Source organism: Aythya fuligula, chromosome 9 (assembly GCF_009819795.1).
Source record: "Aythya fuligula isolate bAytFul2 chromosome 9, bAytFul2.pri, whole genome shotgun sequence".
Classification (NCBI taxonomy): domain Eukaryota; kingdom Metazoa; phylum Chordata; class Aves; order Anseriformes; family Anatidae; genus Aythya; species Aythya fuligula.
In genome coordinates this window covers 4,516,691-4,542,313 of record NC_045567.1, presented here as the reverse complement: position 1 = coordinate 4,542,313, position 25,623 = coordinate 4,516,691, and the positions used below count along the sequence as shown (strand labels likewise).

The window sequence follows — 25,623 nt, the reverse complement described above, 5'->3', positions numbered from 1 at the left end:
AGCTTAAACTTGTTATAGCAATTGTTAAGGATCGTCAAGGGTCTTAACATTTTTAATTCCACATTCAACTGTAGCTAAAAGTCTGCAATCTAAATCAGCTTCAAGATGTTGACTCTAAGGTTCCCTCAGCTTCATCACTCATTTCAAAGAGATGGGCAGAGGGGGAGGAGTGAGTACAGTAATGTGAGCATATTATTTTTCCTTTTACATCCTTTTACCAGAAGTAATACGTGCACAGCAAGTCTTTCTAGAGTGGTGATGAGGGTGTTGGGGTGGGGGAGGAGGAAGAAAAAACAAGCAAAGCTTACATTGGTTGCAGGGTCATTTTCATTTTCAGTAACACAGGCCTGGAGATTCAAACTGAGGGACTTGCAAGTTATGAGGATCCTCTTTGCAGGTTTTTCTTCAAATGGCTTGATTGATGAGTTGGTCCCTGGAAACTCCTTTTTCTGAGGATTCAGCAACTGAAATAAGTTGGGTGATCAGTTATATATGGAAAAAGCATGATAATCCAGAACTATGCGAACTTTTTTGAGGCGTATATTATTGCTACAGTTGATTTGACCAAAGATTCGGAAGAATTTTCAACTAAAATTTCCCATTAAATCACCAACAAATGTACATTCAATGCAAGTAGTAACATTCCTTGAATCATGAATTCTAATACTGAATGATAAGCAAACTGAGGATAAGAAAAGAAAAGCAATCTACACTTCTTCCTACATTTACAGCTGAACTTTTCATGTACATAGAGTTTTATACCTTCAATTGTACCTCCCACTGCTTTTTGCAACCATTCACATTTCATAGTTAAATTCAGTGCAATAAATAACAATGAAAGCACTGTTCTTACAACATTCCCCATACAAGAAAAGGTTCTGTTCTTGTAATATTTTCAGTCTGTTTTAATGATTCAAATTAGAGCTAGATTGGACAAGATGACCTCCAAAAGTCCCTTCCAACTGCAACCATTTTGTGTGCAGATATGGGCAGTCTGTACATAAACCTCTGCAGAGCAGAGACAGCACCTTTTTTTCCCCACTCATTTTGAAGCTGCAAACAAATGTCACTTCCACTATTCTTTTACATCCAAGACTCCTGTGTATACAAGTGAGATCAGCACAGGGTGGAAGTCTCAGGCATACTCAGCTGCTTGCTGAATTCACAGCCACTCTGGTGGCTTCACTAACCCAGTTAAATCAGCACCTGTATTTAAAAACTTTTAAGAACTTGAAAAAAATCTTTTCACTCACTGCTATATCAGGATCCAAGGAGAAAAGATTTAGTCGCTCTGTATTTCGTGAGGCTTTCACTGTTTCTTCTGTTTCTGTGATGTACTGTTGTGACAGATAATAAATTAATTTTCTGCACAAGAACAGAAATCCATAGAGTTGTTAAATCTCTAAATGAATGATTAATGTCTCACTCATAACACTCCTCATTTCTGCAGTAGTTATCCCAAAGCACCTTCAAACATTTTTTGAAGGTTATATGATTGTGAAGCAGGATTTTCAGTCCATGATACACTTTGAAGGAACTCAAAAGAGGAGCAATTATGAAGTTCATATATGTTACCACAGAATCCACTGTGAAAGATGTCAGAATAGTGGCTCAAGATGTACACAAGATGTACCTGCCATGGACTAGGGATCACAGATCACTGATGCAGACACGCATATAGAACAAGGGGGACGAACAGGAATTAACCATATAAAGAGCACTATGAGCGTAGTACAACTTGCAGACCGTCTATTTTAGCCTTGAGGGCCACCAGTGGTGAGATTGAGCAGTTGTTGGTTTGATGTATCTGCATTAACTAAACCATTTCCAGTAAAGAAAACATCTATCTACAGACAAGATCAGATACCGCTGCTGTCTTTACTCGTGAACTCAATTACATTTTATCTTTGATGTTGTTGCTGTTTTAATTGTGTGACAACAAATATGAATACAACCTAAAGTGAAGTGTAGACCAAATTCCGTTGCCATTTGCATACAGAGTTTTTGGTTCATATCTCTGGGGTTTACAACCTCAGAGAGGATTTTGCTGTGTATATAGACAGTATACTGTCGCTACTGCTACAGCGGGTAGCTGCCCAACAGATTACAAACAGATCACGTGTTCCTTTAAGAAAAGCAGTGACATTTCCAACCTAGCTTTTCATCAAGAAATTTCTTAGCACCTTCTACAATTATCTCATCCACATGAAGTAGTTTATGAGTTCTGGAGGACAAAATACCTCCCCTGATACTACATGTATCTTTCAGTGAAATTAGTGAAGGTTATGAGCAGTTGACAGCTCATTTCCTTGAAGCGCTGCAAGTCACACAGGAAATCTTGGATCTCTGATGGCCAAAGTCTGCTGAAATACAGGTTAAAAAGTAAATATTTCACATATAACTGCAGGCATAAGACCCTTACTGACTTCACAGGTATAAATCAAACCCCTCTAGTGAGTATCTACTTTTTCTTACACCCAGTGGAGATTTCTTCATTTATACAAAGCCATCAACTTTTCAAAAAGAAAATTATTCCCACCATTTATCATGACTCTAACACTCAAAATGGGCAATATGGTATTTTAAAGCCTTTCAAAATATTATTGATCATCTATTAGTAAGCATTTTGACCTAGGTAGCACTTTCCAATCTGCTTGTAAAGAAAAACATAACATCCATTACTTTTGCAAAGTCTGGGTGCAAGGCGTTCTCTGAAGAGTCGGTCTCTTCTTGAGAGCAATCATCATTCACCGAAGCTTCTGCAGGGTCTTGAAAAAGGGGGGTGGGGGAAGAAAAAAAGCACATTTTTTTTTTTTTTTAATTAAACTTGCACTGGGTTTTTAAAATTTATCGCCAACCTACTATTGCTTTTTCTTCTCTTTAGTACCATCAGGCTATCAAATGAAAGAGATACTAAAGTAACCTCTGTTCTCAACCTCATCCCCCACTGGTGTTTGCTACAACAGTCTGTATTTAAGCAAGATACCTGACTCTACTTAGTGAAGTGTCTGGCACATCCATCCATGACAAATATTTGTGCCCACAATAGAAACACCTTCCTTTGCTCTCCCAGTCCCTCCTGATGCAACACAGAGAATTTATGTCAGCCCAGAGATTTTGGGCACCTGGTGAACAGAGTTTTCAGTGTAGTCAGTGAGGCAGATAGGACCCACTCTTTGGGAAGGGAAGTGTTGTAGTCTGGACTCCACAAGCTGAAAATCTATGTATCCAGAGAAGAACACTACACAGCAAACCTTTTATTTGGCTCTTGCACTCTCTCACTGGGGATCACTCTGCTTTCAGTAGGTAATTCAGCCCAATGTGAAGTAAGTCATTACAGCCATTTAGGACTCTTCTGCCAAGAAAGCATCGTGCCTTTTGACAAGTTAACTCCATAGCACATTCCTGTTGCTTGTTATCAGGGCTTTTACCAGTAAAGACTTCTGTTTTCTGTTACCCTTATGTCTTTGACCTCTTATGCACATTTTTCTTTCTGTTTCATTAATATCCCTTATGGGTGGGATTTTCAAAAGTACTTCTCTGATTCTGATGTGCAAGTTGTTTGTGCTTCCAAATCATAAGAACATCTTTGGCTATATGAAGAGTATCCTGTCCCTCCAAAATTAGAATTTATTATAAGCATCAGGGTAAAGACTTCAATTAGCCATGAACTTCCCCAAGATTCGGATGCATGTGGGTTCAAAGCTTAGATTCAATTCATAGTATGAGCAGTTCAAATCTGTGTTAAGGTTTCAAGCGCTTTCAGTCTTAGAATTTTAGTTGGGGTTCATCCAAACCGAACATGGATTTATTACGTGAAAGGATGAGTTACTGCCTCATAAAGAGTACAGTATAACCGAGCATCTAATTCTTTCTTCCACAGTGAAAGGGTATTCATATGCAAACTCACAAAAGCAAGAAATGAAAAGTCAATAAGCTTCCAAGGAAAGAGCAATATACCACAGCCGGGATCATTTTTTTTTTTTTTTAATTATCATTAACTCCAGATGTTTAAAGAAAACAAAATGCTGGAAAAAGAACTTCTCCAGGGCAGAAAACTCTTTAAAACTTTCAGACTCCCAAGACAGTAAAACATAAAGTATCAGCAAGATCATCGACAGGGAAGACTATTCTTGAAAAAGAGCTCTATAAGCAAAGCAGAGCCATGTTGTTCCTGCTGACTTTATGGGGAGCAGCTTACCTCCCTCCCACAGCCTTTTTAAAATGATCTGTGGGTAGTTAGCTGACATTGTTCAGGGATTGCCAAAAGACTGGTGCTTCTTCATCAGAAATCAATAGGTACAGAATCCATTAGAGACTAAGGCAGTTAAAATGGTTCAATAGTGATATCTAAAGGTTCTTTTCTTTTGCATTTGATTTAAAAAACAATGCAAGATTATTCACTCTTACCAAGTTTCAGATCAGTGAGGTCTGCACTTTTCCTCTCCTGAATGGTCCCCTCTGGATTTATTTGCAGGATTTTGTTGAGAGTGAAAATCCAGTCATCCATATCCTGCTCGTTTTCAGCTGCCAGCACAAAGTATGTGAGGTCATTCATTTTCAGCTCAAAGGCGTGTTTCCGAAGCCTGTTATTCTATTGGAACAAAAGGAAAAGAAAAATAAACACCATAAGTATAAAAAGGTACCAAAAAAGAGGTATCCATAAGATGGACTTCTATACAACTGTGCTTCAATAAATAAATAAAGCAAAATTAACTGGATTTAAAGAAAATTCAAGTACTGTGATGTTAACAAACATTTACATCAATTTAGTTTTAGTCTGTGTATCTAAAACCCACTTAGTAGGGAGTACCTTCTAAATGGAATAGGAAGAGACCTCTGAAAGGACAGCATTGCTATGTGACTCAAAGTCACCTACACAAAACTCCTCTAAATGCATTTCTCCTATACATTACCAGAGCACCAGACATTCAAAAAGATACTGAGTATAATTTTATTATTTTTGCATTTTTCTGAAAGAGCTTTTGGATATTATCAGTTAAACTTGGAATAGAAAGTAAACAGTAAATCTCTCCAGAAGATTTGAATGGGATGAAATCTTCCACAGGAAAATATTCCCATGGGTGCTTCCACTAGGTACTGACACCTTAAGCATTAAAATGATTTTACAAACAGCTATGGCATATTTTCACCAATTCCTTGCAGGAGGCCAAAGGTGAAAATACTGTTGTCTGTTGCAATTCTATCTTTGTCAAGTATAGAATAAGAATCAATGCCCAGTGTATTGGCAACAGATTTTTTCTGTTCTGTATCACCAGGTTGTACCTGCACTAGACTGTTAATCCATCACTTTCTGTCATGAGAATTTACAGGCGCTTAGTTACTGAAATAGCGCAATAAAATTAAATGGTGCAATTTTCCAATATAATATCCTTCATTCCTCAAATTTATCCAATCAGTGAGGCTTCTATCTCTTAGTCTTATCGAGACAACTGCATCAATTGCCTCTTCCCCTTGTTTAAATCTGAAACAAGCACTGATATGTCCTCTCCTCAGTACATAACCTAATTTTCGCAACTACTGTCTATGAACATCAGTGCCACCAATTTACATTCAATATTGCAGAAAATTGCCATCATCTACAATTAGAGCATTACTGACACATCTAACCTTGAAGTGACACAGATGAAAACCAATTCATCCAGCCCATAACTGGACATTTCACTTATTTCACTTAGTTTTAGTTTTTCTTAATTTGCTGTATTTAACTAAAACAACAACGGTGCCCCATAGTTCTACATACTGTAACTACTTCACAATACACACAACTGCAGTCCTGTATCAACAAGTTACTAAGAACAGCTCCTAAGCCAGCTGGTGAGGTCACAGCAGTATCTTCTTTTGTGTATGAGGAACAGAGGCAAAATCTGAGGCTGATGAGCAGTGAAGGAGATGAAGAACATGGGGCACTGAGAATAAAGTTCCACGAACACTCTTTTTCCAGCAGCAGAGATGATTTAGAAGATTCCTGCCCAATCTGTTGTTAATCACTTGCTCCAGTCCTTATATTACACATCATGACCCAGCTCAGAAATCAGCAAGACTAAATTTTTGGAGTTACTTGGGTCAATGGAACCAGTCAAATCTGGGCTTTTCAAGCCAACTCAGGAGTGTATGTACATGCACGCGTGTAATATTTTTTTAATTCTGCTACTGAAAAGTCTATTGGTAAGAAATCATTTTCCCTCATGCACTTTATTTAGGTAACTGTTCTTTCAGGTATATAAATTTTAGTTCACCCTACACAGGGTGAGAATAGGGTTGGGTTTTGCAGCAGTTCATTCTGGGGTGTCTGATACTGTTTTTGATTACAGTGAAATCACTCTAATCTTCCGCTCACTGCAATTACCTCAAATTAATATAAACAGTAACTAAAATTTTACTGAAACCTTTTTTTTTTTTTTTCTAATAAATCACAAGGACTTGAACAAAAATTGAATGTGGGAGAAAACCATGCCAAAAATCCTAGACTAGTGCCCATTCAAAACTTCTAAGATAACTTCATCTGTATAAGGGGATCACGTATATGAATTTATGCACAATCCATAAAGAAAAATGCTACATTTCAATTTATCTTCAGAAAGCATACAAAGAGCATTGTGATGAATGCACTTCTTGTCTGAATTATGTACTTCCCCTTGCAGACATGGCCAAGATCTTTAAATCAGGTACTGTAACACTATCAGACATTATCTAAGAGAGCAATACATCTTGCATGCTGAATCTTAAGAACATTAGGGCAGGAAAACTTCAATATCCACTTTTCCATCTGCACTTCAGACTTCTGGCAAGCAGATGAGATCTACAGCAAAGTCTTTGTTTCAAATCTAAAGCCAACTATTTTTCTTTCCTGATCAGCTAAAGGGGGTTGGGGATGAAGGGGAGGAAACATAATTTCTCATTTTTCTTCTCTGTAAGTCCTTCCATATGGAGTGTGGACCTTGTAATCTTCAACACTTAATTTCAAGTTTAAAATTTCTTCCAGAAGGAAACAATACAAGATTCAATAAGAAACTACGGATGAGCTATAAATGAAACATCTGGCTAAGTTTAATGCCTGCAGGGTCATTCTTTCAAAATAACAGAAGTGTTTTGAAGGTGTTTTGCATTTCAGCTGGAGATGGTTTCTCCAGGATGCTTGCCGCAGTCTAGATACTCAACCTCTATCAAACAGGAGCTCAAAGTCATTCTTGTTGAGTTAAATGATTTATAGTGGTGTAAAACTCGTAAGATCAGAGATTTCACATCATAGTTCCTCTAAACCTTCCATCTCTTTTCCAGATTCTGTGGCCTTCCTGTTTATGACAACTCTAAGCAAGGTTTTGTTTTTTAGCCTTATGACTCTAAGTTCATCATGTGTTTGGTAACAGAGAGATTTTGATGCTGATGATACTTGCACCATTATCGCCTTGGCTAAGGATCACTTATGACTAGTGAAGGCAGCTCATAAATTCATGCATCTTATTTTGAATGTCAATCATAGAACAATAAAAAAAAACAAGTGGCTGGTGGTAGGCAAGAGATGTTCTGGTCGATTTGCAGGTATTCTGTAGAGTTAGAAGGCAGCTGTCAAAGTTCAGGAGGATTATTTCAAATATATATATATATATATATATATATATATATATTTCGGTCAAAGATCAGTTAAAAAGTCTGAAACTCTTGAAGACAAGACATTTCACACCCACCCCCACCCTCCTGACAGTACTTATCTATATCTAAAGCCACACTAAACCACACTACAGGGACATCCAGGGCTTAATTAGGGCTCTGGCTGACACCTGTCTTAAAGGAAAGCACACACCACCAGCAAACAAAAGCAAGCAGTCATTTTTCCTCCCATTTTTTCCTATTTTCTCCTATTTTATAAATGACTGGGCAATACCAACACAGAAGATCAAGGACATTAGTTTCTGTCCAAAACTGACAGCAGCTAAATAAACACCCTCTGAACCACAATTAACTGTATAACTGAGGGCCCATTAACAGCACTAACTTCTCTACAGGAGTACCAGTGTTTCTCTAACTGCACAAAGGACGCCTCCTACACAGATACCATCATCCTAAACACACAAAGCCCAGACTCTAACATAAGCATGCATTGCAGACTTCAGGCATTTCTGAACAGGATTTCTGATAAGCATCTCCTTCTGCCACGCTTCCAGTCTACTTGTTAGGGTCTTTCAAGTCAATGGGCTGACAGAGGCAGACAACATCATTGTCTTTCCGTGAATTTACCTTTGTCTTCTCCTACACCTGCTTGAAAAAAAGAAATACCCTTTAAACTATGCAGGATAACCTGCCATTCCCTACAGAGCCTGGTACTTTTCCAGGACACAGGAAAAGGGATCTGCAGGAGTTGTCAGCAAGTATTCGTTCCCAGAGTGAATTACCTTTACTAATTATTTCTCTTGCTTCAAAGGGCCCGTTTAGGGGGAAGGAGAAACTTTGCAAGTAGGAAAAGCTTATGTTTATTAGGGGTCTTCCCTTGCATTAGCTGAAAGGTTTCTTTCAAAGCAACCCTCAATTCAGTCAGTACTGGCATTTTTACCAAACTTTACTGGTTAACAAGTAAAGAACAAAGTATAGCTAAAAAAAGAATTTCCTTATGCAGTGACATCTGGGCTAGATGAACAGACTAACATGTTATTTAAGATAACATCTTATTTAACATGGGGAAAAAAATAAGAGAACTACATTAATAGAAATAAAGGAAAAGCAGCTAGAGGGAAAAAACGCTGAGAATTCAATTTCAGGAAGAAGAAAAAAAAAAGACATTTCTGGGTATTTATTTTTCCAAGCTACAACAACCAATAAGGCTCTGCCATATCTGTTGTTTTTAGGACTCTCTATCACCCCCAAGAATGATGATCTTCAAGGAGTCTACTGAATAATCTAATCACTTTGGAACTCAGGATACAGAATTAATTTACTACTTGTAACAAATGAAGCTCTATAACTTCAGTCTCTTTAACCCACAATAAACAAGCACAGTCTTAGTAAGCATAACATAAAACCTGGCAGCTAAGAAGATAATTTCAGTGAAAATAAACGTTTAATATTTTAATATTTTCCTCATGTATGTCACCGGTAAAAAACATATATATATATATTACCTGTTATCATAATTCACCTGTGGTTCTTGTAGTCTGTCAGTCTGAGCACTTGAACCAATTACAAAAGCAAAACTAATGGTGTTTTCATTTAATGCAACTGATAACAAGATCACTATCCCATCCATGTACGCATTCTTCCATGTGCCTCTAGTAATTCTTACTAATCTGACACCAAAAAAATACAATGAAATAAAACAAGGCTTACCTGTACAACTCCTGTACAAGAATCCAAGAAAATACATCCCTTTGGCTCCTTTGATATTTTTTCATCTTTGTAAAAATTCATAATATATGAATTATCCGACAACTGTGTCAGCTGGAAGTAGCGCTTTTTGAATGACTGAAGTAGAAGAAAAAAGAATGAGAATTGCTGTACAGCAAATTGTTTTCACTGGTACTTTATTCACAGGGTTTAAATAATAAGCAATTCCTGCTCACATTTCAACTGAACTATTTTGCAGACAATTGCAACATTACTTTAGTATCATTTAAAGCAATGTAACGAAGCCTAATCTGAGATATAAACATATAAATGACAAAAAAAGTGCCTCTATGGGGGATGTAAATCAAAATGGAATAAAGAAAGAATAATGCTGTTCCCTTACCCGAACAGTGATGCTATTGTTTACAGTGCTGTTAAAATTCCCTTTATAAAGCCATCCAGACTTGAAAACTCCTGCTGCTAGTCCTCCTCCTCCTCCACCACCACCTTTTGAAGATGAGTGGGATGTTGTATCCTAGATGAAAGACGTGATTAATATTGCATTCACTTGCTTTTTGAATTAAGACGAAAGAAAACTCTAATGTGTGAATATCTGCTTGACAACAAATAATCATCCTTACATTCCGTTTAATATAAGACTTATCAATAAGCCTGCTGTGTACATGATGACCTAAGAGATAAAGCTGTTCCACCAACATCAGAGTTACTTAAAATATAAAATATTTTATAGCAGATAATGAGCCTCCATTATCTTTTTGGTTTTGTTTTCCTTTTTTTTTTTTTTAATTTTAAGATGTTAAAGTAATACAAGTAAATAAGTCTAAATAAAGTAAATAAGTCTTCCCTGTCTGAAAGAAAAAAACAAAACAAAACAGAAAACATACTTCATCCTTATCCACATCTTCATGATCAATTTCAAATGAATGTGATGGCAGTTTCTCTGGTCTACATTCATTTCTAGAAAAAGAGGAAAAAAATTATTTATTTATTTATACAATCATCTATCTGCTATTTCAGAGAGGCCACCATCTTGGGTCCCCATGACATCTTCAGAAAACCTACTGCTGTGATTCTATGTTCCTTTAAAAATCACTATATGTACATAAATCACCTTTTTTCTTAAGCTCTCTTTATCTTTTTTTTTTTTTTTTTTTTTTTTTTCCCCTGGCTATATAAAATTGCAACAGCTTCATAAACAATACTTTTTTTTAAAAAATATCTTATTCTTTTCTCTACTCTTTGACCACAACAGGCAACAAAACCTAAACAATTCCCAGAGAGTGATCACATTTAAGGCTATCAGATTAATTAGAATGAACTGCTTAGGAGCTTTTTCTAACCAACAAGAACATTACAATGTTTTGGTAAAAGCTTCTACATTTCCTATATGATGAGCATAGCCTCGGAGTAGTTTTTAAGAATACATATAAGTCTTTTTGATGTGGTGCCATTTAGGAGCTCCATAATGCAGACTATGAAACAAAACTGAATATGAAAGAGCAAAGCACTTAAGCATTTGCTTATTTTTAAGCACATAAGTCATTGTACTGTCCCAAAGTACTTAGTATGTTGTGGAATTAAACCTTAAGTAACAGCCAGAAAAATGCACACGATAAAATATATTTTTAAGTGAATAAAATAGATTTTTCTGTGGCCTGAAGAGTACTAACATTGCTTTCAAACTCTTGAAGATTAAAGTCTCGTCTTGAAAATTTTTACTTATGACATTGAAACCCACAAAAGTTGCCATGCTAAAAGCCTTTATTAAGAAGGCCAACCTTTCCAGAACTGTCATTTACCCAGACTTAGGACATGAACGAAGCAACACAACCGTGTTGTATGTGGAAACAAATTCAGACTGAAGTTCAGAAACCACATGCTTGTAAGCTAGTTTCCTCTGTAAAGTTAGCAAATGTTAGCCCATGCTAGCATGCAGTGTTACTTTCAAAAATAAATAAAAAAGAGGTAGCTGACCTTTTTCATTTTCTGTTCATTCATACACAAGTTATGATCAGGAAGATTAGAATAAAAAGCAATACCCATCCCCGCTTTGATTTTCCCATTTTGAAATCACTTTTATCATGACTTCAGCATCCCATTGTATTCAGAAAAGCCAGCATAATGAAATGCACACAGGATACGAAACAGGACTCTATTCCATTTTAGTTTGTTCCATTTTCATTGTTCAGTGTAAACAACTGATTAATATACTGCATAAAAGGAACCTTTACGATCTATTGATACCTTTGATACCTATAAAAGTGATAACATTCAGAATATTTGACGTGGAATTCCACGGCAGGTTCTCCAATACAGCCAAGGACAGCTGTTAAAAAAAAATATCTTTGATACTCTCTCCTACCCAAATTAAGACAACCCCCAAAATCTCAAACCTAATCCCATGTTTTTTAAAACAAAACAAAAACACTACTACCAAAGCAAACAAACAAAAAAGCCCGACACCTTTCAAGCCTTTGCATTTTTAGACCAAAATCCTTTTGGTTTATTCATGATTCAGAGCTATAAATGCACTGCAGTGCTTGTAGAGCAGCCTACAACCAAAAAAAAATAATCAAACAAAAAAACAGATGCTACAGGGGAGGGGAAGTAAAAAGCATGGGAAGGAGGAGCTGAATTGCTATGGTGTCTGGTCCCCTGCCTCCATGACACTGCAACTCTGCCCAGCCCTGCCACCCCACAGCTGGAAAGTGAGCCTGTCCCATTGAGCCTCAGACCTTCTGCAAACATGAGCACAGGGCGCATTTCTTAGAAAGAAGGAAATCCTGCTGTCCTCTCAGAAGAGCTATACAAGAGACATAAAAGGGCAGACAGTCTGGTGGCAGAGCTGGCAGATCACAGAATTGAGATGGCGTCAGTGGCTTGGGATAGGCAGTGTGAAGTTTGCATCATTAGAAAAAAGTCTTGCAAAAAGATTTTTTTTTTTTTTTTAAATAAAATATTATGAATCTTATTTCTGCCTATGCAAATTACTCTAAAGAATGCATATAGGCTGCCTCAATGCCAAGGACCAGTAATTTATCATTTGCTACCCCTACATCTACTAGCAAAACCCCATCATATGGACATTTCAGTCTGCAGTACCACACCACCACAGAGACACCTGGCGGGATGACTGGCCATCCTGCTGAATCGCTCCCTCACTGACCACACATGAACCTCTCATACATTCACAACGGTGTAATGCTCCATGGAATAAAGTTTTTTCCTTTGCTATCTTGGAACCGTTTCAGGTATGCTGCTCATCTCTCTAGGACAGGCACATAAAACATGGTAAAGAATTAATCTGTTGACTTGGTATTCCCTCTTTATCTCTGCCTACTGACTCTTCAGAGCCATATAAAAATGCAGACTTCAAAAGCAGCAGACCAAAAATACCTACCAAGCGTTAGAGGTTTTCACATTTTAAATGACAGCAAAAACTTTGCTAATGACTGTTTCTGTTCCCAGACACAGTGTCACCACAACACTCAAACTAAGCAAGCCCAGTTCTTCCTCCACCCTCCCATTTGCTCAAGAAGTCAGAACACACCATCACAAAGCATAAAAAATGGTATAAAAAGAGGTAGTGAGAGCTCACAGAGAGGAATTTAAGGGGTAGAGAGACCTGAGAAAAACCTCAGAGGAGGAACACACTCAGAGAAAAACTAAAGCAATTGCTAAAATTTTGTTTGTGTTGGTGTGCACATGTCGTTGAGCTCTTCCCCAGTGTCACAGCTCTAGTTCAGTGGAACTCCACCATGGACACATTGAGTCCCCTGTGCCTGCTCCAGGTGGTCTGCATCACATTGCAGCTACTTCTCAATCAAAAGAGATCAGTATTCAAGAAGAACTTGGATATCTGATAAAAATCTGCTATCCTATGCAGCCATTAATTGACATCTTCTATGACTGTGTCAAACACCACAGCATATCAAACGTAGAAATGATTATGAATTCCTTTCAGCACTGCTGAAGGCTGCTAGGTCCCAATCTTTGTGTTTCTAAAATTCAAAACCTCCGGAGAAGGTTCAGCACACCTTCAGTGAATGGAAATCCATTAGCCACAGCTGGATCTGGCAGCATAAGCAGCATTCTTTTCTCATGATACAAAGCTCAAATACTTAGTACTCACCCAACCTTCCCTATTAGAATGATTTCCTATAAAAAGGATTAATACAATGGTATGCTTGGATTTCTGATACAGTGGGATGGCATTGTACAAACAAAACAAAACCAAAAACTATGGAAATTGGGCATCCAGAGATATTTTCAGTGAGAGAAAATTACAATGACAAGGAAGTATCAAACCACCACATTTTTAACGAGGAGATTTAATCTCAAAGTCTGAACGTCATAACATGCATGTGCAAATCAAGCTCTGTTGAAATCTAGGAGGCTGTGTAATAATGGAAATGGTATGAAATGTGGTGGACTTCAAACCAGCTTTGTTGAAGGTATGCTAAGCCCAAAGCCGAGGCAACTCTAGGCAAACAAAACATGGGCGCTCCTGCTATCACTTGGCTGCTGGAGCATCAAACAGTGCTGCAGTCCAACCACTCCTGAGTGCCGTGTTCCGATACCAGACGTACAAGATTACCAGTTATCCTTTACACAAGTTGGGAAAAAGTACCATCTGAGACACCGTAACATCCCTAGAGCATGAACTCATGAAAGTAAATCATAATAATTATCTTAAAATAACCTTCATCGAAGAGATGTCCATAAATGGCTAAAATGTACTTCTGTGCAGAGTAAGGCAACCAGGTCTGTCAAAAGTATATTTTATAAGACGGAATATACTTAAGGTTAAATGGAAAACTGCACTGCAAACATTTCTCTTGAGCATTAAATGCTTTAATTCTATAAAACAATCAGTGTACTAGGTAGATAAGAAAAGGTATGTTTATAACTGATTAGCAAAACTGCTTTTAATGGCTTTTTGTACTACTGTGTTCACTCTTTGTAAAAATACCAATGTATAAGAGAGAATGTAGGTCTGGGGAAGGGTTAGAGCACAAAACCCTCTGAAGCACCTGTACCTGTGGTTAGTGCTATGTGCCTGTAAGCACCTTTTTCATCCGGTATCATGATTTTAACACCTCAAACTCCAAGCAAGGAGGTGATACTACGGGCATTCAGTGAGATCATTCACTACTCTTTAAGAGTCCTCAGGGCACAGGATACAAACCTGCCAGAAATGGGAGTAAAGGCAGAAACCCATTCAAGAAGGAATGAGCTCCTAAATTTCTTTACCCACATCAAAGAACTTGTTCCTTCTCCTCCCAGGACCTTTACACCAACTTTAACGTGCTGCCTCCAAGCACAGAAGGGAAGTAGCTCACCCAGACACCTGCATGTCTGCAGCCTTATATCCCAAGTGCTGTACCCGCACACACTGTACACATCGTACCCGGATCTCCTGCATTTTGCAGCTATAAACTTCTAAACAAAATCGTACTCCTCTGATAGACAGGGTAACTGAAAGGCGAATTAATCCCAGTTAAAGGTGAGTGACATTTATGCATTATTAAGGAAAACAGTGAGCCAGCTTCCCTGTATCAACTGTGCTTTGAATACGCAAATACGCTCTTAAGATTTGAATCAGCACTAATAGCGTTTGTTGATACTGCTGAATTCTGCAGAGTCTTGAACTTTTGCTAAAGGACCTTTTCTTCCCCTTTTTAAAAATGCAAACCACTATAAATACAGTAAAACAAGCAGAGCATAGGAGACGATAGAAAGTGCAAATATGGACACAGCTCAGCAAAATGACACAAACCTAAGAGGGAAAAAAAAAAAAAATTAAAAAAAAAAAAAGAAGAACTTATGCTAGATCTTACTGTGGTAAGTGTCGAAAGTCTTCTGAATACTGTTCATACTTGTAGTTCACAACGTGCCAGTGGGAATTGTAATATTTACAAGCCTAAAGAAAAAAAAAAACACAACAGTAACAACAATTATAGTAATTTTTCAGACTCAGAAAAGTCTAGAAAAGAAAAAAAAAAAAAAAAAAAGCTGAGGGAGTCCTTTTTGGTAGAGAACATATTCTTCTCTTTTAGACCTGATTTGAAGGAAAGTGAGTATCAGATGTTTCTACATTTTGAAGCACAGTTTCCCTTTTAAATCAACTGATCTGAATCATACAAGACTGGGGGGGAGCGAAGGAGGGGAAGCTGAAAACAATAGTCTTTACTAGTTCTCATACCCTACTAAACACCCTTAATTAACATCCTCCTCTGTTAACACCATTAAATAAAAACACCACCAGCCCCTCAAAAGGCGGTACCCAGTTTAGGCCTCTACTTCTCGTTCTGACTGATCTTCATTCTTTTACCGTTCAGGAACATATTAATAGGATTATCATTTCATCTCTCACCAGGGTCTCATTTTCCCCTTCGCACTGAATTTGCTCAGTCATCTCATCATTTTCTTGCAGTTCTTATTTTCTAAAAATAACCTTTTAGCTGGTTTTGTATCTCTTCTGAAATTGTCCTTAACATACAAATCTCCCTTAAAAAGGGAATCAGACCTGAACAAAGACCTGAAGGGTTTTATTATGCTGTCAAATAAATCAGAACAACTGTGACTTACTCAATACAGAGCTTCTATCAATGTAATTAAACACAACATGACATTGTTGGGTGCAACAAGAGGCACAAGATATGTGTTTATTGATAACATACACATATAGAATAAGACAAATGATGCTATGCCAAAATTCCCAGCAACAGAATGCAAAACGAAAATTGCTAACTGTACCGTATACTGAAGAATTTTCCCCAATATTGTGCTATTTCCTCCCCACTCTTCACTTGAGCATTAGCGCCAGCCCACACAAGATGGACAGGAAAGAAAAATAAAATAAAAGAAAGAGGGAAACAAGCGTAAAACCTAACAGCAAAAGCTGCTGCTGAAGATGACGGGGAAAAAGAATGGAAGTCATAAAGGAAAATGGTAGAGATCTATGTTAGATAAAGAAGCAGCAGCATAAAGGGTAATATAATCTAAGGTGAGAACAGGAAAAAGTCTCGCAGAAAGGCATGGAAAGGATGATACTGCAGGAGGCAGAGAGAATGGAAAAAAAGACAGATCAAAGAGACTGGAACACAAAATGCTAAGCAGAAAGAGGAGGAGAAATGGCAATAAAGGGACAAGATAGGTTACACCAACTGGGAATATTTGCTCTCTTTCTCGCCAGCCTCTTCTGATATTCCCATGGGAGTCGCTGCTTTCACAGCGATCTTCACCTTGGAAGGGACAGAAAGGGGATTTACCAGGCTGCTGGAGCAAAAACCAAAACGGACTGAAAGCCTAAAGGTGGTGTTCTCTAAATTATTCAGCACTGGCTTAATAAATATCCTTTTTAAGTCTTGTGTATAGTATTGTAACAGACTGATTAAGCATCTTACAAGGTCAGGCCTGAAGCCTACACCACTCTGATGTTGTTCCTACATTGCTCTGCCTTTGAATAGACAAAAAAAAAAAAAAAAAAAAAAGGAAACAAACAATCAGAAAAAAACAAAACTCAATGCTTTTTCTTGCCACTCTTCAAGAAATGACATTGTCACTTCTGTGTTTGTGTGACCTAAGTTTCATTAAGCTATTTAATAGTCACCTGGGCTATAAGAGTACTCTTACAAGAGCAACACGTCCGCTGTCTGTACAGGAGCCAACAAACAGCTCATTCATTGAGTGTTGCGAGGAGGAGCACAGACCCTTCAGTTCACACTTCACTCTCTTTCTACTTGGCAAATGAAAACTAACTGAGCCTTGTACTGAAAGGATGGCTTTTCCCCGTGGTACTTTCGTCACCAAGTATTCTACTTAGCAGATGCAATTAGTGTCCACAGAGAATTCTCCACATCGGCTTTAGTGCAAACGTTACAGACTGATGTGTTCCCAAAATAGCCTTTTCTCTTCAGAATATCCCTTACTGTATTGATGTCTAAAAGGTTTTTTATTGGAAATTATTATTGGAAATTGAATTTTAGTAATGAGGAAAAATACCCAGCAAGAGCAAGAAAACCCTTTCTGGAGGCAGAGATTTCACCAGGAGCCCGGAACTGGCAGACAGCGGAGGCACCGCTGCACAGCTGTTGAGCTCAAGTGGACTTGGGGGGGAGGAAAAATACAAACTGAAATGGAAGCCCTGGGACGTGGGCGGGCTGGCACACATTTGCATGAACTTTCCTATTCCGCTGTTGACCAGGCAGGCTGTACAGCCCGTTCCCAGGGGGAATATCGAATTCCAATTATTTTCCCCCTTGCCCAGCAGGTCCAACTTTTCCTTAAAGAGGCAGACTACCCCACAAGCTTCTTTCACCTGCATCTTCTTAGCTCTTGTTCTGGTGGTGACAGTGTGATGGCTACTGCAGCGAGAGAGGAGCTTAATAAAGACTTGCCCTGCAATGCAAATGAACCTTTTGGATGAAGAAAGAAGAAAAAGGGAAGTGAGATAAACACAACTGAAGCAAACACTTGAAAGCAACTGGAGTTTCTTTCCTCCCCAGCTTCCATTCTCTCTAAGACAGCATGGGGTGTGCAGTCCTGGGAAATATGGCCATGTGTACGACAACAGGCATTCGTGGAACAACCCAGCCTCCTGTGGAGAAACCCGATGCACGGAGCGGTTCTGCCACCTCGCCTGCCCCAAGGAGTTAAGTGGAAAGCTGGAGATGTTGAACAGCGAAGGGCAAGCACAAGGGCTTGGAAACAGAAAGCAAAGAGCATCCAGAGCTGGAGGCAGCCACGGCACCAAAGGGGAAGCTGCAGAGCACGCTGCGTTCTGCCTCAGGGTCGGTGACATGCTAGTAATGCCTTCCCCACCAATTCCCCTTCCTGGGACCTTTCCTGCAATGACCAGAAGACACCGCAAAAAAAATTGGGAAAGAAATTGGGAAGGTGCTGTGACAGCCCCAGCTGAATCTCTGCTTGCCCGTGCCCACCAAGAGCCAGCAGCTTCTCAGCCAGCTGCTGGCAAAGCTGGACCTCCACTTTAGGGCTCTCAGAGCTATTTCCATACCAACACAGGTCACATATACAGCAAAAGGGCAGTGACACAGAACAGCAACAAACCACAACATTCAAACACGCTATTATTTTAAAATATTAAACATTAAATATTTACCCCTTCTGCTATCAAAACACCCACTAGAGTTTAATAATACATGTCATTGTCCTGATGATACTTTTCTTTAAGCTATTGAAAACAGATTTTGAAGTTAGGAAATTCATTGTGATGAATAACAATAAAACTTTGTGACATTTATCAACAGGAGTTCCCATTTTGAAACGTGTAAGTACAATGGAGATTAGACAGTGCATAAAGATCCTAAGAAAACAACTGTGCTGACACACAACCACCTTCAGTAGTTATTCAGTGGCTCTTCTAACATTATTATTAATAAAACTGATGTTTAGTCATTACTTAAAGGTTCTGGACAGACAAACTGCAAAATCTCAAATAGAAAAAAATGCCAGATGAATGACAAGGGCTATAAAAAACTTAATGGAGCTGACAACTCCAGCGTTCCTACCTTGAAAATTATACAGGAAATTAAGTTTCAGTATTATTACACTATCATTTCATTTTGATGCAATGCTTTTCAGCCAGCATAATCCCTCCTGCATGAGGGCTACAATTACACCCCCAAGTGAAAAGGAGCAGTGCTGGGGTGCAGGAAAGAAAGCTCTTCTGAGTGTCGGGAGCTCTCTCCGGGAAGCTTGTTTCCTTGCTGTCCTCATTGCTCGGAGTCATTTCCGTAAGCTAAAACACCACAATCTGACATCAAATAGTGAGTCACCAGACAGGTCTAAGTCATGCTGCATGTGGAAGGGCAGCCTGCCATTAGTGTGCCCTGTTCCCGGTGTCTAGATTCCCTGATGTGATGCACTGGCAGACGGACAGATATCAGGCTGGGTCAGGAGGTACCCAGCCTACTTGGGAGGGATGAGATGGCTTCTCAGCGGCCTCTCTGGACTTACTTTCTGCAATTACAATGAACAATCCAAAGAAGCTTCTTCAGCAAGGTGCTCTGTTCTGCTCCTGCCCCTGCAAAGCTCCCAGCACACTCCTCCTCACCCACATGGCCAACACATCTATAACACTTGCCCAAAACATTTTTGCATGGAGCACCTGGCTCAAGTTGTTTTAAGAAAGGACAGGTGAAAATTAATATTTACTTCCTAGCTGACTTCTAGAATTTTATTCAGATATGCACAAAAATAGTATGCCTTATGCGTATGTACATGTATACTCTCTGCACATACTGACCTCCTGCAAAACATTATGGGATTGAATATGTTGCAATCAGCTTAAGTTCCTCAAAGTAAGTACAGATCTGAATTGCAAAATGCACTGTCCCCTTACATTGCCATATGAAACATGGAAAAAAAAAGAGGATTGCCAATTGATCTCCATATTCAAGAACACAAGAGTTGGAAAAGATTACATTATGCACGTTTTCACCATCTAAAAGGGAGATTTTTATATTGTTTCTTGTGGAGTGAGTCTTTTTGACCAAATTATAGCCCATGAGGGCAATAATGGTTGGCATAAATGTGTGCAGCAGACTCAGGAGTGAGAAAAATTCAGAAGACAGGAGGAAACAGGATGGTACAGAGCAGAATTCCGGGAAGTTAGGAGCACTTCAAAAACAAATATTGAAGACAACTTTATCCTGGCTTTTAAAGTTCTGGAAACTTCACTTTTCTTGGAACCTTAGTTACTCTAGCTCTTGTTGCCTAAGGAAAGTTAAGGTGGAAACGTCCATAAGAAAAATATCTTAAGAGAGGTACAGCTATAGGAATGATAGATTCACAAAGAATTGTATTTAGAATATACATAAGAAGTATAAATGAATAAAGGGACTCTGATTAATCAATTAGAAAATGTAAAATATTCTCTTTGCATCCTTAAAAAAATATTTAGTTATCAAAGAACTATTTAAATACTCATTAAAAAATAAATAAAATTAAATACTCATTAAAAAAGTAAATCTTAATTTTACAGTCTTAGCAAAGAGGAGACCATTAGACATCTTATTTAAAGTAAATTCTTCCATCCCACTCATTACCATAATATCTCAACATCACCAACAGTACCTAGACTGAAATCTGTTACAAGGGCCTTATCATAGCAGTCTCATACTCGTTCTAAATCAGGCAGCAGTACTTCATGGACAAGGCCACCTGAACTACACCAAATGTCCAGAAGGATGAAACAGAAGACGATCATGCACCCAAGCTAGCATGGAAACCATTGTGATATGTCCTCACACTGTGCCGTATTCACCTCCCCTTCAACAGCAGACCCTGAATGCATAGTTAACTGACTCAGCTCCATGTCTTTGTGTCACAGCTTCCTAAACTACTGAGATAGTGAAGTGCTCATCAATGGTTGGACACAGTCATTACCACTTTGTGGCAAACACCAAAATTGCTTCAGAGAAATGAAGCTGTACCTGGCCTTTGTACCGCTTCACCAATGGTCCGATCAGGGATCGGACATTTAATGCTGGTTTTAATCCTGGCTCCAGACAATCAAGTATGTACAAGATGGATTCCTTGGCTGTTCATGAGACCATTGCATATCTGAAGGAAGAGAAGCTTCCTTCACTAAAGTGTTGGGGTTTTCACAGCTCTAAAGAAAGAAGTGAAGGTCACCAGCTCCAGCCCTGCCCAGCCACCCAGAGCTGCTGGACACCAGGCCAGAACACAGACTGCTGCTGGGTCCGTACAGACTGGGGCAATCGCTGCAGGGACTGTAACCATAGATTGTCACAGCACCTCAGCCTCAGTTTTACTTATTTTTGGACTAGAAACCATCTTCTTCCTGGAGCTTAATTTGTTTTATATATTGCTTTTGGCTTTGTGGCAGAAGTGGAACATATGGATTACTACTTTAAAAGAGGGTCACATCCTGCCATTATTCCATGCACAGGCTTAGTCCTCTGGTACTGTTTTTTCCACTACTTTCCTCCCCTCTCCCGCTCCCCTTGGCTCATTGGTATTGCAGAGAAAGCAAATAGAGCAGCTCAATATGTATTTTATCAGGTTGTCATTAGCATCTCCTTGGAGTACTCAGCTGTAATGATTCCCAGATTCCATGCACTAATGTTCCATTTTTAGATCCACTGCTTTCCCTGTAAAGCAGTGAGGACAGTGCTGGCCTTGCAACTTGAGGAACCTTAAAATAAAAAGCAGACCCCAAAGTGTTGAAAAGGCAGTGAGAACTCTGGGAAGGTAGATTATTCCATAAGCCGTGTTATCTTTTAACCCTCCTGTCATTGCAAAAGATGGCATGGTTCAGGCAATTTGAGCTGGCGGTAAGTTGCTACTGCTCTTTCTAGACCTGCTGCTAGAGAGAAATATTGCCTATAAAATGTCATGTTGCATAGAATTTAACAGCTATGTTTCTTTCTAATATTGGATTTTTTTCCTAACTCTCTGTGTTTGTCTGTAACTGACTTTTCATCTGCAAATTATCTTGTGGTTATACTCCATAGGAAATAGCCCATACTCAAAGTAGGAAGCCAGGTGTGCAAAACCCCAATCTGTGAAAAAAAGGCAGAGAACACATGGATTACTGGCTCATTATTAAATGAGTGTGCTTGTAATTCAATGTCTTATAGAAGTTGGCCGACAATTTGATTCCCTAAATCCGTTCTGCTAATGGAAGTGACGGGCTATATTTCAAATCCGTAGTGAAAGATTGAGAAAATCCAGAGAAGTGGCTGAAGTAAACTTGGTGGAGATGTTGGGTGCACTATTCAAATATCTTTCAAAGAAAATCAATAACAATCCCAAATATCCCCGAGGTAGTAGGAGAGCAAGCAGAATCTTCTTTTTTAATCTGAGACCACATCTGGAAACAATACAATTATATTTTTAAAAAAGAGATAGCAGGAAATCATTCCTAGTGGTGTTCTAACTGCCACTGAAGAACTCTGCTTGACTTTCTACAGTAAAGGTAGAGCAACCTCTAGATACTGATAATAAATATAAACCTCTACGTATCCTTCATAGTGCACCTCTTTCTCCAATAGTGGTAATGTACACCTCAAATACATAATAACTAAGAGGGTAAAACCACATCAAATATATATACATGTATATATATACATATATATATATATATATATATATATATATACTGAAAAAGTTATGGATATTTTCTCAGCTCAGAGCATTCTGGGTACCATTGATTAGCACTCACATAAAAATACCAATACCAATGGGCTAGCAGTGACAGGGAATGAATTGGAGAACAGTGGCATGAGGGATAGATTTAGTACATTTGTATTTTTTCTACACACAAACATATAAGAGCTATCAACACAGCAATGTCCCCACAAAACCTTGGCTTTATTTGAAAAACAAAGGATATAGACATGAGATACTTACCTCTTTAACAAATAAACTTTCTGCTTTTTGTTCTGCATCTTCGGGTACAGAAGGATACAGCGTCCTGATTTCCAGTGAAATTGTGTCTGTCTGACGATAAACAAATAAAAAACAAATTAGTCAGGCTGACAGAACAGCAGTTTTGTCTCATGAAGACAAGAGAACCAGTATTATTACTGCTTGCATTTTTCTTTTTTTTTTCTCCATGCAGACAATAGACATGCACACCAACTGCAACCCAATTCCCTCCCTCACACACTATCAATGATATCAGCTGAAGAATTCATTAACAAGCAAGGGCAGAGTTCAAACAGATTTCTGGGAACAACCTTTTTGCAAGCAAACTGGGATCCACAGAGACATGGATCTCCAGAAGGCCCCCCCATCCCACAACAGGCTGGGCTTCCCTTAGTCCAAGGAGAGGCCAGGGCCACCAGCAATGCTCCTCTGCGTGACCCAGGACCTCCATGGGATGGTCAGGCAAGTCAGTCCCTAGGCAAAAATCATGAGGGGAGGCTTTGGGGGCACTTGGAGTTAATCCGCAGATCAGGCCCACTCATTTTCTCCACTGTAAAGTGAAAAGCAAACCAGTGACCCACACCCCAGCAGACCAGATTTTGCTCTCGGTTACAAGGGAATAACTCCCCTCAAGGTAACCTAGGGCTGAAACCAAGCCGCATGTCATCTCGCAGCTCATCCTCCCTTCCCTTACAGAACAGCACGTGATTTCCAGGGGAAGGCCTGCTGCTGATGGCTGGGTTAATGAGGAACCCGCTGCTTTCTCCGGCCACGAAGCAGCCTGCAGCACCCAGCGCTAATGGATAGCCCAAGAGGATCTGTTTCATATCCCCAGTCTCAGGCTAAAAAGGGATCGTTCTTCCCCATGAATCAAAGCACCCAGGCTGCGTGTGACAGTCACCTGGCTGGTACTGACTGCATTGCTCTTTGCAGCTTACAAACACCACGCTGGTTCCTCCTATGGCTTTTCCTATGAGTAATTCTGAGAGAAAGGCATACATCACCCAGGCAGATGCAGACATCATGGGGTTCCCCAAACTTTTTCTATCTCAGCTGGATAGCTGAGGATACAGCACAGCTAGATCACTTGGGCTCCAACAAGTTGTGATGGTCCCAGCTCAGCATGAATAAAACCTCTTGTTCTGATAAACTATGCAAGCTTTCCTAAATGTGGATTACAAGGCTCTCTCTTTGTATGACCAAAGCACACATGCAGCAAAGATTTACACAGTCATTTAGTCTATGAATAAAAGAAAACCAATGGAGAAATATGGATTTTGAGGCCACACTTAGTGATAGTGAGGTTGGCTGCATCCTTCACTGCTTAGGGACTCCCAGCAATGCCCACCGCCTCTGGGAAACACTTGCTTTCTTATTTCACACATGCATAACATTTCTAGTCCGTTTTTTTTTTTTAAGCAGTGCTGAGAAGATGCAATCCCTGAGCACAGCTGAAAACCCACAGATGCGGCATCACAGGAGCCCTTCACCAGGCTGGGGCCCAGCAACCAGCAGCAGAAGTCACAAAACATGCACGCTGCCCTTCCACAGCATCACAGCTGCTGAAGATGATCAGCAGACACGAGGTAGAGCAGGAGGACACAGACGAGAGCCATGATGAACTCTGTACGTCGCACTGACCCTATTAGGATGGTGACTGAGCTGCAGAGAGACCAACAACCTCTTCTGCTTGACCACAATAAAACGTATTTGCCCTGCACACTATACAAAAGAGTTTTCAGTATTCATTTAAAATGCATACCATTTTTTTTAAAAACCTAACGCAGCAACACTTCCTGTCAACTGCTATCAGCACACTGACCAACACAGCTCAACGTCCTCCTAGTGGGGTTGCCGTGCCTGCCTTCCCTTGGAGCTCCTGTGAGGGGTTACAGGGCTGCAGCAGAACAAGACCTGGAGCTGCAATCCACGGCTTCACGTGCAGCACTTGACCCCACTTTTTGTCTCTATGAGACTGCCCTTTGGAGGAAAGTAACAGAGCTGTGCAAACCTGAGAAATCGCTAACATGGGGCTTGCTGCGCTTGCAGGCTTTGCCAAAGAATGTCGTGGGTTTACTTACATAGAACTGTGACATGACAAATGTTGTGTATTGTTATATTTAAACTTGTTTTAAAAACTACAAAGCACTTCCCTTCTGAGAATTAGTTACGATCAACCACCAAGCTGCAAAAGCCTTGCCACAAAAACACTTCCTGTTCATAGCCGGTTACTTCCAAAGCTAACTGCCCTTAAAGGCTGATCTGCCATGGCATTTGTTCACTGAAGCCTGTTTTCTTCAAAAAACAACTATATTTCAACATCAGATTGAATGCTGAAGGGTTAATAATAATAATAATAAAGGATTTTACTTAACAAATCCAGCATTTCTAGCTGCATTTTGACTGTAATCTCTTTAGGCAATCATAGCATTTGTGTGTTCAAATCAAAGGTTAAAAGGCTATCTTCTAGTTTGTGAACGCAGAGACTCTGATAACCATATAAGGCAGATATTAACAAAGCCACAGACTTCTGGGTATCAATTTTGTGCAAACATCCTATACCCACCAATGATTTCTGGCACTCAGCTGGCGTCTCCTTTGCATAAAGCTTTGGCCCCAAGTGTTTGATTAGTTATAAGGTGTAATTTAATTAAGCAACTTCTCTTGCTACATCCACTGAAGAGTATTTCTACAGTGAAAACCACAGGCTAATATTGTCCCTTATCAATGATTGATTAGGAATATTATTTTCAGACAGGTTGCACTTCCCACCGACACAGCCAGTACAGGATTTGAAAATGGAGTTCAGACTCCATTAGGCATTTCAAACACTTGCACTCT

General features: G+C 39.3%; 1 protein-coding gene across 16 annotated transcripts in view; it reads right to left on the bottom strand.

Moving 5' to 3' along the window:
• DOCK10 (dedicator of cytokinesis 10) overlaps positions 1–25,623 on the bottom strand; it is a 149,523-nt gene that overhangs the window by 66,154 nt on the left and 57,746 nt on the right. For all 16 annotated transcript variants that reach the window (XM_032192891.1, XM_032192897.1, XM_032192893.1 and 13 more), the window contains exons 3-11: positions 22,765–22,854; positions 15,201–15,283; positions 10,245–10,317; positions 9,743–9,874; positions 9,343–9,477; positions 4,411–4,594; positions 2,683–2,768; positions 1,254–1,337; positions 309–464 (exon numbers count right to left, since the gene is read on the bottom strand). In XM_032192891.1, the coding sequence (XP_032048782.1) occupies positions 309–464; positions 1,254–1,337; positions 2,683–2,768; positions 4,411–4,594; positions 9,343–9,477; positions 9,743–9,874; positions 10,245–10,317; positions 15,201–15,283; positions 22,765–22,854 (1,023 nt within the window). The remainder of the gene's footprint in view (positions 1–308; positions 465–1,253; positions 1,338–2,682; positions 2,769–4,410; positions 4,595–9,342; positions 9,478–9,742; positions 9,875–10,244; positions 10,318–15,200; positions 15,284–22,764; positions 22,855–25,623) is intronic.